This window comes from Vanacampus margaritifer, chromosome 7 (genome assembly GCF_051991255.1).
Source record: "Vanacampus margaritifer isolate UIUO_Vmar chromosome 7, RoL_Vmar_1.0, whole genome shotgun sequence".
In the NCBI taxonomy this organism is placed as follows: Eukaryota; Metazoa; Chordata; class Actinopteri; order Syngnathiformes; family Syngnathidae; genus Vanacampus; species Vanacampus margaritifer.
Genome location: NC_135438.1, coordinates 6494313 through 6507831, shown reverse-complemented (window position 1 = coordinate 6507831; position 13519 = coordinate 6494313). Strand labels below are relative to the sequence as shown.

At 37.3% G+C, this 13519-nt stretch overlaps 1 protein-coding gene across 1 annotated transcript in view; it reads left to right on the top strand.

The window, feature by feature from the left end:
• The window catches only part of gstcd (glutathione S-transferase, C-terminal domain containing), a 42985-nt gene that overhangs the window by 3195 nt on the left and 26271 nt on the right, over positions 1-13519 (top strand). The window contains exons 3-4 of the mRNA XM_077570898.1: positions 3306-3569; positions 10145-10238. Coding sequence (XP_077427024.1) covers positions 3306-3569; positions 10145-10238 — 358 coding nt within the window. The remainder of the gene's footprint in view (positions 1-3305; positions 3570-10144; positions 10239-13519) is intronic.

The following is a 13519-nucleotide window of genomic DNA, read 5'->3' as shown; positions in this document are numbered from 1 at the left end:
TTTAGTAGCAATTACTTGTGCTTTTGTCATTGGAGATTCTAAGACCTTTTCAAGAGCAGGAGATGTTCACTAACCCTCCATAATGTATTTTAACGATTTACACCAATGGCAGATTGGCGCAATTTAGCTGCCCATTAATGGGCAACCAAAAAATGGTTTGTGGGCTGTTACACAAACAGTTAAAAAGTAAACTTTCCTTTCTTTTCTTTGGTCCTTCCTCAGGTCCTCACGACTCTAGCTGGAAGTGTTCGGTTTAGGTGAACGGTATGGGATTTTTTTTAATAGGTTTTAGGTGAACTAATGAATACACTCACATGCACGCACATACATATACACACCCACGTACAAAATAAAATAAAAATAATAAGAAGAAGGAAAAAAAAAAGAGAGAGCAATGATGATGACATGTCAAATCGGTAAAATTACCGAATGAACAATACTGAGCTCTCCGGGGGAAAAAAGGAAGAAAAAAAAAAAAGAAAAGTAAATTTTCCATAATGTGTCCCCGTAAAAAAAAAAGTAAATTTTCCATAATGTGTCCCCGTAAAAAAAAATAAAAACATTTTTTTTCCATATGTGTCCCCGTAAAACAAAAAGAGAAAAAAAAGTAAATTTTCCATAATGTGTCCCCGTAAAAAAAAAATAAAAAATAGGACCACAGAACTGTGCAGCTCCTTTAGAGTTGAACTTAACTTCTTTTATACAGCACTTTCAGAACTGCTCAACATAAACATGAGCAACAATCTTTTTCTCCATTGGTGCACACGCTTTGTAGTTTGAAGCGGTTAAAGATGAAAGAGGAGCAGGTCAAAGTCTCTTTTCACCAGTGGATCAGACGTGTCGCGATCACAGCACGCGTGACGTCGCTGGCGTCTGCTACAAGCCAAGTTTGAAAGTTACATCAATTTATTCCATAAACGCTTTGCACATTTCATGTCTTGGTGCAGAGTGCACAGGCTCGCTCGCTTGCTTATTGTACCATTATTTTTAATTATGGTGTTGTGATGGCTGGAGGATGAGGAGACACCCACCGTGCTGGTCAAGCGTCTTGTGACAAAATAGACTTAATTGGGGATTTTCTCCCTGCAGCACGGCTTGTAAGACTTAATTAAACATGTCTGGTGTATTATGTTACAATCCATACCAGGATGTTTTTGTTTTTATTTGGAAACCATTTTTCTTACAGCAGTGCTGAGAATGTCTGCCTCTCCTGCGTTGGTTTTCTCCGGTACTGCAACTTCCCTCTTGCAAGTGAGGTTCATTGAACTCGAACCATTTACAGCAGTTGTACACAAGTGACACTGATAGTGTTATTTATTGCACATAAATCTATACAATACATAAATACTAGGGGTGTAAATTGCCTAGTACCTGGCGATTCGATTCGTATCGCGATTCATAGGTCACAATTCGATTCGATGCCGATTAATCCCGATACGAATTGATTATTGCGATTTTTTTTTTTAGCTCATATTCAGAAAATACTAATCAGTAAACTTGTACATGTACACTGTAGGATTTGTATGAAAATGTATTTATTTATCTGAAAATTCAGGCTTATAACTGAGCCACTGCATTCATGTTTAAACAGCACTGAAATAAAATATAAAGGCTTAATGTTCCATTAATATAACATTCTTCCATGCTTAATGTGTGAATCCTAACCCTAAGTAAGACGTTTTGTTGAATATTCCCATAAAAAAAATGATATTTAAAAATTTATTCGGCCGCATATCGAATCGATTCGAGAATTGCGCGCTGTAATATCGCGATATATTGCCGAATCGATTTTTTCTAACACCTAAATATTAGGCTTTATAAGATCAGGATTCTTTGGCCAATCAGCGTTCGAGTTTGAGGGAAAAAAAACGATAACCAATCATCGATTCAATAGAAGCTGGAGCAATATATCCATTTAAAAAAACTTTCATATTTACTCTACAGTTGATAGGGACTGGCCTGGCCCACGAATAGCAAAAACCCACGTAAAATTGACGCCAATTGAAATGTATGGGGAGAAAAAATCTTCAAAAAATGTAACGTATAACGTCTTATTCCACAGAGCCAATCAATGATGTAATTTATTGATCGGGCAAATTAAGACATTACAGCATATCACCGATTTTGCATAGAAATGTAAAATATTGTCCAATCTCGATCCAGCCGATCAGATTTGAGTAAATTCTACTAAATACTGAATGTGTACAGTAATGGTATTCGTTGATAAGGTCATTCAATGGCCCTGTCATTCAAAACAAGGCACATCTTAATTTCAAAAGCAATGCTTAGCTTAGAATTGCCAAATTGTGTAAGAAAATTGACCTGGATGTCACTCATTTACACTCAACCTAAAGTCATTGTCTTAAAAAAAAAAAAATAAAATAAAAACACAACATATCAAATAGAACATGAATGTAATCACTGATAACGCAAACATACATGAGAAGGTTTAAAGTCCCTTCTAACTTTATTAATGAAATGCACACAATGCATTTTGGGAAACAAAAAGGAAAGTTATTTTTTAAACAATATATTTACAGTTATTTTTTACACAATATTTTTACAGTTGACCCCAATATTTGGGTTATTGTATTTTTTTACAGTATTTAATTTTTTTTTTAACTAATCGGCGAATTAATCGGTAATCTTTTTTTTTTCTGCCCAAAATCTGCAATAGCCTAAAAAAAAATCATATAGGTCCTGCCCTTTATAAAATTTTGGCGTCATCTTCCAACTAAGGGGCTATATTGAAGTTAATTGCTGTGCTACATTTAATTAGGCCAAATCCGTGTCTAATAGTAAAAGGTGCTTTGCGGCGCATACAGAGAAACATTTTCCGGTGAGCATTCATTGCAGATTCCCGTCCAAATTCGAGTTAGGTTGCTGCTGTTAAAAAGTAACTCCCTCGTAAACCAGAGAGAATATTTAACTCTGAATGTTTTTTTTGTGCACGCCACCAGAACGCCACAACATCTATTTCACCCTCCAGCTATTCGCCCGCATGGGGAATGAACCCAAGTTCTCACGATGAGCCTCTTATAAGTCAGCTGTGCTCCAGCGGTTTCCAGTTTCACACTCAGCCTAGCGCGTCACCTCTCGACAGTCACCGCAAAGTAGGCACAGCGGATTATTTTCCCACCGCCCCGTTGTTTTCCCGCCGAGCCTCGCTTTCCCGCCTTGTAATCACTGTGACGCGGCTTCTGTGTTTCTTTTTGGGTCTTTACACCCGTTATGATGTGAACCTCGGCGAGGCTGTTCAGTGGTCTGATGAGTCACTTATTAAACCCGCTGCTCTTTTTTGACAGTCTTCCGTCCGAACCCGTGCCGCCAGCACTCTGCACTGCCTCCCCCACCTGTTGCGCTGGTACGGCCGCGTTCAGGAGGTTCCCGGGGTCCTTCGGGCCGCCCAAGCCTGCGGATTTCCGCTTGCCGTCCCTGAAAATCCGCCAAGCCTCCCGACTGGGCCGCCGGTCGAAGGCAACCCGGCGAGTCAACTGGAGCAGGAAGAGGAGACGAGCACGCAGCCGCCTTTTGTCGGCGGCCCCCGGCCCACCATCACCAAACTTAAAGTAAAGCACATTTTCACTTCAAGCTGAACTGTAGAAACAGCATTAGGTCATCAATAGACTATTTAGTTTCAGCAATCCTTTAATACAGTTTTTCACAATTTTTAAGGCACATACATGCATTACATTCAATATTTCAATTTAAATTATTACTATTATTAAATTTATTATTAAATAGTTTTGTAAACTTTAAAATTCATCCCGTTGCTACCATCATGAGATCTGCCAAAATACAGCTTTGTCCTTATTTATTGCTAGGCCCGTATCCTGCTCAGGGGCGAATGTTGATTTCTCGTCAGAGTTTGTTCAAGATCGTTAACAGTTTTCATGTTTTTTCCTGTCGCAAGGCAATTCTGAACTTAAAAGTTTTGCAAAGATTGCCAACATTCACTGGACGGTTGCCAACCGTTTTATTGAGTTCAAAACGTCCTTGAGTTGTAACATGAATAACCATTAAAACGGTCGGCGAACATTTGCAACCTTGAATGAACCCTGATTAAATGTCGACATTTGCTACCTTCGCAACTTTGTAAGCATTTGCAAATGTTCACTCAAAAATGTTCTTGTGGCAAGAAAAACATTAAAGCTGTTGGCGAACGTCTAGCGAATGTTTGCGAATTGGCCAACGTTTGCAACCTTGAACGAACCCTGATGGAAAATTTATATTCTATACCTTCGCAAATGTTTACTCAAAATGGGATTTTGAGCGCAATCAAAAATTCTTTGCAAGTAGAAAAAACATTAAAGCTGTTGGCAAACGTCTAGCGAATGTTTGCGAATTGGACAACGTTTGCAACCTTGAACGAACCCTGACGGAAAATTTCTATTCTATACCTTCGCAAATGTTTACTCAAAATGGATTTTGAGCTCGATCAAAAATTCTTTGCAAGAAGAAAAAACATTAAAACTGTTGGCCAACGTTTGCAACCTTGAACGAACCCTGACGGAATATTAATATTTTATACATTACATACATACAAGAAAAACCATTAAAGCTGTTAGCGAACGTCTAGCGAATGTTTGCGAATTAGACGAACCCTGACGAGAAATCAACATTCGTTAGCTTTGCAAATGTTCACAAGGATTCGCAAAGGTTTGCTCAAAATGAATTTTGAACTTCATCAAAATTTCCTTTCCTCTTAAAAGATTTTTTTTATTTAATCCTTGCAACAAGAAATAGCATGAAACGAAAACTGTTGGCCAACGTTTGCAACCTTGAACGAACCCTGACGGAAAATTAATATTCTATACCTTCGCAAATGTTTGCTCAAAATGGATTTTGAGCTCAATCAAAAATCCTTTGCAAGAAGTAAAAACATGAAAGCAAATGTCTGACGAACGTTCGCAACCTTGAACGAACCATGATAAGAAATCAACATTTGCTACCTTCGCGACTGTTGTGTGGTTGAACGTCTGCGATGTCGGGTGAATGTTTGCGATCTCGGACGAACCCTGATGCAAGCATTTGCAAACGTTCACTCCTCAGTGGGATACAGGCTTTCACTATTAATTAGTAATTAATTATTAATACGATTCAAGGAGGGTTGGATTTTAAAAAGGAGCCATTTGTTTCAGTCCAATTAAGTTAATCATCTTGAAATCAAAACCGATTTTCCGATTCAAATCGTTTTTTTTTTTGCTGTATCCCTATTAAGTATCCTATTATACTGCAATGGGGGGGAAAAAAAAAGGTTTGCCAGCGATGGCCCAAAGCTTTTCGCCCACTTCTAAAGCTTCATGAGGCAAAAAAATCTTCTAATAGTGTCTGCTCATTACACAGCTCGCATTTATCATCTTTCATTTTCATTTTTTTGCCTCCATTTCTGCTGTTTTGTACCTTGAAGGATGAATCCCTAATTCCCTGTTTTGGCTCCTGGCAGACCTTCTTTTAATTGTACAATGTTTCCTCCCTCTGGCGGCGTTCCACATGAGCTTTCAGTCATCAAATTAACATTTCAAAAGGGCATTTTTTATGGGCTGTTTTTATGATGGTAAGATTATTATACTTTTTATTGGGCCAGCTAATAAAAATTACCTTTCATTATAGAATAATACAATCCACGCATGCACTTGTAATTCTGCGCACTATGCAAATTGCTGGCCATCTATTTTCTCAGGCTGTAAAAGCGATCCGTTCCAGAAAAACACATAAAAGTTAGATGTGTTTTTTTTTCTTTTCTTTTTTTTCTTCACAAATCATTATCAAACAATCTATTGTTATTGTTCTCTTTAGTTGTGCAATCCTGCTAACAAACAGACCAACAAACAGCACAGGTAGTAAACAAAAAGAGACATGCACATTTCGACTTGACTTCCTGCTGGCGACGAGCGTGTAACTTGATAATGAGTGGCGTGACAAGGGGGGGGGGGGGGTTGGGACAGACGTTTGGGCGCTTGAGGTTGTGTTTCTTTTTACATGACGCCGGATTAGAGTTAATTGGACATCGGACACTAAAAGATTGAAATCACACATTCACGCTGAGAGGTATGCATACTTACACAGACGCACAATGGCCGCCATTCTAAACCTTGGACGAGAGGGATTATGAGGATGGCTCCGTGCCGCAACTGTCATGTCTGCAGCTGTTGCGCTGTCATTGGCGGGCGTGCGCGTGTGTGCGTGTATTAAGTCGTTCAGAAACATTGTTTCATTGTTACAACTTGATCCCGAGAATTTCAACATCTCAACATAGGGCTGTGCAATTAATCGAAATTCCATTGCAATTTCAATTATTACACTCCATAATTACAAAATCAGCATATTTGTTAAAAAATATATAAATAAATAATACTAATTTTTGAGTTGTTTAACTATACATTTGCAATAAAATAAAATAAAAATCTTTAAATAACTAATGTAATACATTTTGTTACATCCAAAAGGAACTTTTATAATTATAGTGTTTTAAAGAATTTCATTTGTCTTAATATTTTTTTACGTTTAAACATTTTCTTGTTTTGTACCAACCAAATAATAAATGATCATCCTAATCGTGATTTCAATTATCATTTAACTCTTTGACTGCCATGGACGTTAAAAGGCGTCAAGTAAAAACCTACGGAGGGCCGCCAATGACGTTAAAAGACGTCATCCAATTTTATTTATTTATTTTTTTTTAAACGGGTGGAGGAAAGCCATGGCCAGCTGTGGTGAAAGTTTCAAGCAGATCTAGTTAGCCTAATGACTATTTTTGGCCCCTAGATGGCAGCAATGACTCTCTTTTGACAAGATTGGGTAGGCGTCAGTAGAAGACGTGAGGCGGAGCTAGATGGGACAATGGCTGGGGAAGGGAAGAAAACATGGCGACCAGTTGCCAGCAGCTCACGGTCGAGCAGTTTTTTTCAAAGACGAAAAGCATCGACCAACGCTAAAGAGCACATTGATGATGATGATGATGATGGTGACTCCGAGGTTGACGCCAAAGTTGAAAGCGCTGACGCGGCGGCTATGACGACATCATAAAGGTTCACCGACTAGCGATGCTAACACCAGAAAACGCGGAGCACAACCGAGCACTTCTGCACAGGCGGACGTTCAATCGGACGACGAAGAGTACCCCGAGTCCAATGCATATTCATCGGAGGAGTGTGTACAGTCTGCTACTTGCTATTCCCCGGAAAAAAAGGCCGTCAAGAAAGTGTAACGTCTGCACGCGAAGGAGCCATCGCAGTGAAACTCATCTGTTGTGCAAATCCTGCTGCGTCCACTTGCACGCAGGGGAGCGTTACAAAAAGAAAAACTGTATTTGAAACATCCACATAATTGTAAATAGTACCACAGTTGCACACATTTGTAAATAGTTTGCGAAATTGTTTTGTCAAATTGTTACACTGTTGAATGGAAATAAACGTATTTTACAATCTAAAAACACTTTTAGATTGTAACGGGGGTTTATAGTCAGTTCAATCTATTACAAAATTATTTTTTTTGCAATTGAAGTGTTGATTTATTTTTATTTTTTTTACAGTATTTGGTTTTGTTGAATCCGTAAACAACATCAAATAAAACACCAATCATCGGTTAATAAATAATAATCAGAAAAAATATTTTGCTATACATTTTAACGCAAAATATATTCTTATCTGATGATATGATTAATCGATGGAATAATCGGTAGAATAATTGACTTTCTTTTTTTTTTAAATAGTGACTACCCTAGTAGTGTACTGTATGCTTATCTATGTGAGTGATTGTGAGTGTCAGTGTGTTTAAAGTGTCAAGGGTACTAATAGTACCCTTACAATAGTGAATGAAAACTAATGAAATCACTCAAATTGAAAAAAGGTTTTCATTAACGAAAAAATGTTTTAGGGAAACAAAAACTAACCGAACCCGCATCTTACGTTTATAAAACTAACTTGAATTATAGCCGAAGTGTCCTTTTTGTTATTGTCTTTGTCAATATCATATGAGTTTTAGGGGTTTATTTTAAATGTATTTATTTTGGTATTGCTGTACGTCCATAAAGAAGTGAGGTCAAACTGTTGTTTATTACACGATAATTGTCACTTTTTTTTCTTTGAACTTGACAAATACTTCATATATTTAAAAAACAAACAAACCTAAAACTAAATACAAAAACTACACTAAAACAAAGCATAAAAAAACAAAAATCTAATATAAAAAAACAAACCTGCTATAAAAACAAATCAAAATTAAATTTAAAGTGCAATTGCCACAAGAAAATAAAAAATAAACTAAAATGACAAATCCAAAACCATTATATCCCTGGCGTGTGAGTGTGAACGAGTTTGTGTGAGAGCATACATCCTGCTGCGTGACAGTTTGTGTACGTGTCCTGCGGCAGGTACACAATGACACGAAGACAACACAATCCTTCCTGACGCTAACCAGGATCCTCTGGTTTCACGATCCGCAGACATATGAATGCCTAATAACCTCCTTCTCACCTCACTTAAGCTCACACTGACGATACTTGCCAAATGCAGTCAACGGGCAGCCATCCAATTGAAAACAAAACTGCCAGCCAATTTACCAAATGTAGGCCCTGGGGAGGAAAACTCTGTTTTGTATTCCGCCCTCAGTGATTGAAGTTATTTTTAATTCAGTGGCTTAATCCAAATAAATCAAAGTCTTGATGTTTTTCCCCGAAGAATTTAGGAAAACCCTTACATTTACCTTCGTTCAAATACACGCTGTGTCTCGATTAATCGGCGACTGCATCCACTTCAAAAAAATATGCGCCTTCCCTCAAACAAATGCTTGTGCAGTGCCAGTAATGTGAACAAGGGCTTTTTTTTAAATCGATACAAGGATTGGCATCTGGTTACATCACCTTAGACCAACCTTGTTGGATGCAGGGACATTCAGCGAACCTGTCTTTATTGAAAAATAAAATACGATTTATTTATTTTTTCAAAACACAGCTGACGGTTGACTGGTGAGCAGCATTTTCATCGAATCTGGCTCTCTTCTTGTGTTCTAGTACTCCCCCATCTCTATGCATCTTAAGGACGTGTTCCTTTAGTTTTGCTAGCTAGCTAGCTAGTTGTGCTGGAATAGAATTGCTCAATTCTGAATCGCAACTCAAGCAGTTAGGATGCTGACTCCCATCACTCGACTCAGCTCTATTCATAGAGCACTTAAAAACAATCGGCACTCTTTTCCTAAGATGGATCCCAAGAGTAGCAGATACAATGAAAACAGCAGAGGCCCCGGAATTGAACCATGTGGAACACCATACTGGATAGATGTAACATTCTGACCGTTTGTGTTTTTTTGTGATTTTTTTCTGTTTGTTTATGAAGTGTTTTATTGTGTTTTAAGTTTTATTTCTGAATGAAAACTTAAGACCCCACCTTTAATGTACTGTTTTTTATTTATTTATTTATTTTAAAGCAGTGTACTTGAAAAATGCATACCTTTTCTTTCTTTTTCTTTTTTTTTTTTTACAAGAAATCTAAAAAAAATAAACCCCCCCCCCCCCCAAAAAAAAAAACAAGATTATTTTTTTTAGAAATCAGATGTGCTTGATTACGAAACAAACAATGTTTACTTAATTATGTATAAAAATTATAATTATAATAATAATATATCTTGATATATAAATAATTTTCAATACTTAAGTCATTTTAAAGTGCTTTATTGGTAAAGTTGAGTTCTTTGAAAAGCCAGAAAAACATCCAACCCATTTGAAGAAGGATTTGGTCTTAAGTGGTTAAGAAAATGGATAGATGGGTTTGAAGTGATTTCCAACTGTTTCTGTTTCAGCATCACTCTGTGTAATTCGCCAATCTCAGTTAAGAATAACACTCAACTAGGGAAAAAGACGGGTCAGATAAAAAACAGGTTTCATAAGGTCAGAGCTGTTTCGAACTGAAGGTGGCCAGAAATTCGGAAAAACCCTGAACATGCCGAGTAAACCAAAATTCATGAGTACTTCAAGCTTGAAACCGAAGTACCTGGAGAAAATCCAGACAAGCACACAGAGAACACAATAAGTTGACAATGCATCCCGTTTTCATAAAAGAAGGATTCTGCGCCTTTGGTGTAGGGAGAGCCTCCAGGTTGTCAATTGGTTTCCATGGTAACAGCGATTTTATTCATGTCCCCGTAGGAAAATGGCATTGAGGCGGCCTTCGCTCATCATCCTTGCCCGGAGTGGACGCTCCCATGGGACCGCTTGCCGGATGCCATCAACCCCACGGAAGGTACTCCGCTCAACTCCAGCACCGCTTTTTTTTTTTTTTTTGTCAATACGCTCTCTGCTTAGCTTTCGTCAAAATCAAACTGAGTGATTAAACACCAACCGTAATATACAGACCCCAATTCCACACCGCCATGATTTTCAAAAAATGGTATGCCTGTAGCGTGTTTAAAGAAAGGTCAGACAAGGGCATGCTTTCAAGGGTGTTGCATCACCTTTTTTTTTTTCTTCTTTTGAACAACACTCATTGTTGAAGCTTTGCTTGATGTACAACTTAAGTTGCTCAACAGTCCAGGGTCTCTATTATCGTATTTTGTGCTTCATAATGTACCACACATTTCAATGGTGGACAGGTCTGGACTAGTGATAGACCGATAGGGTGTTTTCACAGCCGATATACCGATTATTAGTTGTCAAGGACACCGATAACCGATATTTGGAGCCGATATTCATTTTATATAGGGGAAAGTATTGACATCAAAATTTGAAAAAAATACAAACTGCAGCCCTTTTTTTGCATTTTTAGGAATATGTTTATTGAATAACTTTTAGGGTTCGTTAAATATTGGAGTATAAAAAAAAAAACAGTAATTTTTTTTTTTGAAATCTAACAAAAAGTTAAGGGATCCTCCAGGCGCCCTAGCATGCTTTAAAAAGTTAAATAAAAACTTAAATAAATAGCTCCTTATTGTTTTCTACAGTAAATAAAGTTCTCCAAAATTCCAAAATATCCGTATTAAATAACTATTAAAATTTCACTTATCTTAGTTTTAATTTCAAACAAAAACTGAAAATGAAGGGCCAGCAGCATCTCTGAAAATTTAAATAATTACTGCCCTGAAGTTAACAAATTTTTAAATCGATCTATTACGGCCGATGCCGATATTCGTCAAAATGCTGAATATCAGCGTCGATATTCGGCCCAGCCAATAATCGGCCTATCCCTAGTCTGGATTTCTGGCAGGCCTACGTTTTTTTTTAGTACTCTTTTACACCGTTGTTACTCGTGCAGAATGTGGTTTAGCATTATCTTGCTGAAATAAGAAACATCCCTCAAAAAGATGTTGCTTGAATAGCAGCAATATTTGAAAGAAAAACAATTTTGTTTTGGAGGGCAAAGTTGTGCTGAAATGGATTATTGACTTTTAAATTCATTTCAATGGGGAACATCTTTTTTGATATACAAGTAAATTGAGTAAAGGAGCAAATTGACCTCCTTAAGTCAAGGTAACATCATACAATGGCGGGAAATGTAATGCTCTCTCAAACCGTAGCCTGCTTCCGACAATTTAACTGCAAATACGGGATTATGTATAAAATCAGGTTTTGCCCTCAGAACATGCAATACGCTGACTGCTTTTGCCATGTTTTTCAGCCCTGAGCTGCCTGTTAATCTCTTTCAATAATAGTAGCCCTGTTAACATCTCCCAGTTGCAGCATTACAGTGTTTAGCACCGTATAATTAAACCGGAGACAAAAGGCAGCCAATTTGCCCTGAACCCCGCGCGTGGGTTTTCTGATCCAGATGCTCCTAAATTTCACATAAATGGACACACACTTGCCGACATACTCAGCACGATTGCAACATCGTTTCCTATAATGCACCTGAGCAACTGATCTAAACGCAAGCAAGTCATTTAACCAGTTTTTGTTCGTTTCTTTCTTTCATGAGGGCAGTAAAAAGTATGAATATGTTCTTGCCGGTGGTGCCGGATTACAAACAATAACTTCGGAGGAGAAAGTGCTGATTTACCGCTTTAATTTGAGGGTTTACATCGACAATCGATGTGGTTTATCCCCCCCCAAGGGTGACAAACCCTACAACGTGTTCACGGCATGTGATTGTAAATACCTGCGATGTATTTTGTACTGGCTCGACTTATTTTCAGTGAGTGGAAAAAACGGCCCCCACTCTTCTCGTCAACATTGCGCCTGCCTTCAGTGACACGCCCCCCCGCTCTGTGATTGGCTGGAGGGGTAAACACTGACTTTCCACCCAGAAACGTCCCTCTTATGGCAAAACACAACAAAAAGGCAAAATACAGGCTGTGGTGGTGGTTGGTGATAAAATCACCACCACACATTAACATAAAACCAGAGGTGTTGATTGAGAAGGGTTTCTTTTTTCTTTTTTTCTGGAGAGCTCAGTATTGTTCATTCGGTAATTTTTAGATTTGACATGTCATCATCATTGCTCTCCATTTTTTATTTTTTCCCCCAAGGGTTTCGTGTGTATACTTCCAGTGTTTATGAAGTGTTTATTTCTAAGTGAAAACTCGAGACCTCACCTTGAACATTTTTGCACTTTTATGTTTACAAGAGTATGAAACTTAGAAAAAAATATATTTTATTGTACATTTCATTGTTCATTTAGAACAGATATAAAATTTGCAATTAATCGAGAGTTAACCATTGAAGTCATCCGATTTATCACAATTAAAAATTGTAATCGGCTGACACCCCCTAATTTCTATGTTTAAATTGGGGGGACTGCAAGTATGTGGGTCTCCAATCGCAAGCTTTGTTGGACTCTGCTGTCATGAGATTACATGTTAAGAAAATGGCTGGCTATTGGATTTCAAATGATTTAAGTAAAAAAAAAAAAAAAGCTTTATTTTCCCAGTCTGCAGACACTAGAGATTGAATTTTAAAATATTACAGCAAAAAAAACAAAAAAAAAACTTTATTTCCCCAGTCTGCAACAGACACTGGAGATTGAATTTTAAAATATTATGGCAAAAAAAACAACTTTATTTTCCCAGTCTGCAACAGACACTGGAGATTGAATTTTAAAATATTACAGCAAAAAAAAAAAAAAAAACAACAACAACTTTATTTTCCCAGTCTGCAACAGACACTGGAGATTGAATTTTAAAATATTACAGCAAAAAAAACAAAAAAAACCCCTTTATTTTCCCAGTCTGCAACAGACACTGGAGATTGAATTTTAAAATATTACAGCAAAAAAACAACAACTTTATTTTCCCAGTCTGCAACAGACACTGGAGATTGAATTTTAAAATATTACAGCAAAAAAAACAAAACAAAAAAACTTTATTTTCCCAGTCTGCAACAGACACTGGAGATTGAATTTTAAAATATTACAGCAAAAAAAAACAACTTTATTTTCCCAGTCTGCAACAGCACTGGAGATTGAATTTTAAAATATTACAGCAAAAAAAAACAAAAAAAAAACTTTATTTTCCCAGTCTGCAACAGACACTGGAGATTGAATTTTAAAATATTACAGCAAAAAACAACAACTTTATTTTCCCAGTCTGCAAC